General features: G+C 39.0%; 1 protein-coding gene across 1 annotated transcript; it reads left to right on the top strand.

Moving 5' to 3' along the window:
- The first annotated feature begins 270 nt into the window (after positions 1 to 270).
- Positions 271 to 1,728, top strand: LOC139027478 (fibrinogen- and Ig-binding protein-like). Its single transcript, XM_070442723.1, has 4 exons — positions 271 to 642; positions 1,241 to 1,303; positions 1,407 to 1,448; positions 1,540 to 1,728. Exons 1-4 carry the CDS (start codon positions 447 to 449, stop codon positions 1,602 to 1,604), a joined length of 366 nt encoding a protein of 121 aa, XP_070298824.1. The 5' UTR covers positions 271 to 446; the 3' UTR covers positions 1,605 to 1,728.
- Positions 1,729 to 2,162: the final 434 nt, after the last annotated feature.

Below are 2,162 nucleotides of genomic sequence, written 5' to 3'. Positions count from 1 at the left end.
CAAGGGGTACTAAATTAATTGGAATGACTGGAAATATGACCGACTGTAAAAGAATGGTTAAAACAGTTAGTCTCCATCATATTCTGTGGCACAATATGTATTTGACTTTCTATCCATAATTCAACAGCTGACACGTGATATACCAGTTACACAACGAAAATGTCAGATGGCATATGAGCGTGGTAAGTGCCCATGTGAAAGGTTATGTGTGTGTGTGTGTGTGTGTTTGTAACAGCTTTGATATGGGTGTGGTGTCCCACTAATGATTGGTTCATTTCTTTTCAATGTGTTTCTTGGAAAGTTCAGTTCTGTCATCCTTTTACAGCGTCAGACTCTAAAGACATGCGGCTCTGTCAGCTCACTTGATCAGAATCCTTTACTTAGTTTTTTACATTTTACATCAGTCGACATATACTGCATTATTTGTGAAGAAGTGTTGTTTGAAAATGAGGGGTGCTGCAGCTCTGCTGGTGTTGCTGTTCTGTGTGTCTGGAGCATGGGCTCAGGGAGAAAGTGGAAGCGTCAAGGCTGAGCTGAAGGAGCTGAGCAACACGGTGGTGCAACAAAAGTTGGAGCCCAGAGTCACAAATACTGAACTGCAGCAGAGGAGCAGGATCAAGGAACTGAAGAACGAGAATGCAGGTATTAAATGAAGGTAGATTTACTGTACAATACTATACAATTGTTAATTGACAATTTATTGATGCTTATTAGGGCTCTAGCCTAAATTTCCCCCATAGCACCAGCACTGAATTTGGCAGCATGCTGTGCAATATGAAAATATGAAATTCACAAATCAGTATAGAAATGGAATTTGCTTTCCATTGAGTTAGGAAATATATTGTGCTGGGCCACCCAAGGAAAGAGACTGTTCAAATAATGTGGAACACTGCATTGTATAAAACAAATAGGCTATCAATAATAGACTTGCAATGATCAGCTTTATAGCAAGAAAGTGGGCTGCCGTTTGGCCCAAAAAATGTATTTTTTAAATATATATATATTTCACCTTTATTTAACTTGGCAAGTCAGTTAAGAACACATTCTTATTGACAATGACGGCCTAGAAACAGAGGGTTAACTGCCTTGTTCAGGAGCAGAACGACAGATTTGTACCTTGTCAGCTCGGGGATTCGATCTAGCAACCTTTCAGTAACTGGCTCAACACTCTAACCACTAGGCTACCTGTATTACAGATTATGTCTTTAAAGTTTACTAAGTGTATTTTTTGTATCTACAGCCTTAAAGGCCAGACTGAGTGCCAGTGAGAGGGAGGTGGAGGACCTGAAGAGAGCAAAAGCAGGTAATTAACAGATAACCAAAGAAAAGTGAATATTGTTTTCCCTTTTATTAGGAAAAAAACTGTTATATTTGTCTATTAATGGTTTCCTTTCATGTGGTGTCAGCCCTGGAGGCCAGAGTAACAGCCAGTGAGAGGGAGAACACAGGTAATACAAAGAAATTGATGCAATGAACTGTTATCCTAAAAACATGTTTCACTAAGTTTCAGTGTCCTAATGTATCTTTCTATAACCGCAGCCTTCGAAGCCAGACTGAGTGTCATTGAGAGGGAGGTGGAGGAGCTGGAGAATAAGAAAGGTTAAACAGACTCTAACCTCACCAAAACATGTTGGCCATGATCATTTACCAACATATATTGTGAGATTTGATCTTCTCAGTAAGACATGATGTATGCTAACAATGTTCCTCTCTAACCACTAAAGATGTATTATAATAGCCAAACACATCTCTTTTGTATCCCTGACAGTTTACCATCAGTGATGTTAACAATTCTAACCGCTGCATATTGTTGAAACCTATCCTATTGCTTGGTTGACTGGTTAACTGCAAGAGGTGAGGCGAGAGGTTTTAATCCACACTAAATCTGTCCATGAAAATAAGCCCACGAAGTGAGGAGGTCAATGAGAAAATGTGAAAATTAGTCAACCAAAAATGTTATTGCTAATTTGCTACGCGAGGCTTATTTGATCGAATAGAAGTTTTGTAATGGTTAGGTTGTTACGAATGCACTGATATAAGTGGATGCACGTGTCATTTCGACAATCTACTCAAAAACAACTTTTTATCAGAGTTGTACCAGAACTTCAATGAGATAGAGAACTCATCATGGATATAACCCATTTTAGAATGGACACTGCCAT

This window comes from Salvelinus sp. IW2-2015, unplaced genomic scaffold (genome assembly GCF_002910315.2).
Source record: "Salvelinus sp. IW2-2015 unplaced genomic scaffold, ASM291031v2 Un_scaffold16518, whole genome shotgun sequence".
NCBI classification, from domain to species: Eukaryota; Metazoa; Chordata; class Actinopteri; order Salmoniformes; family Salmonidae; genus Salvelinus; species Salvelinus sp. IW2-2015.
The sequence above is the reverse complement of the archived record's forward strand: the minus strand, read 5'-3'. Positions and strand labels throughout refer to the sequence as shown.

Bases quoted from the DNA above. Each gene is read 5' to 3' on its own strand.
- LOC139027478 (XM_070442723.1), top strand. From the start codon at position 447: ATGAGGGGTGCTGCAGCTCTGCTGGTGTTGCTGTTCTGTGTGTCTGGA. The intron at 643-1,240 runs GTATTAAATGAA...TTGTATCTACAG, and splicing joins ACTGAAGAACGAGAATGCAG to CCTTAAAGGCCAGACTGAGT. The intron at 1,449-1,539 runs GTAATACAAAGA...CTATAACCGCAG, and splicing joins CAGTGAGAGGGAGAACACAG to CCTTCGAAGCCAGACTGAGT.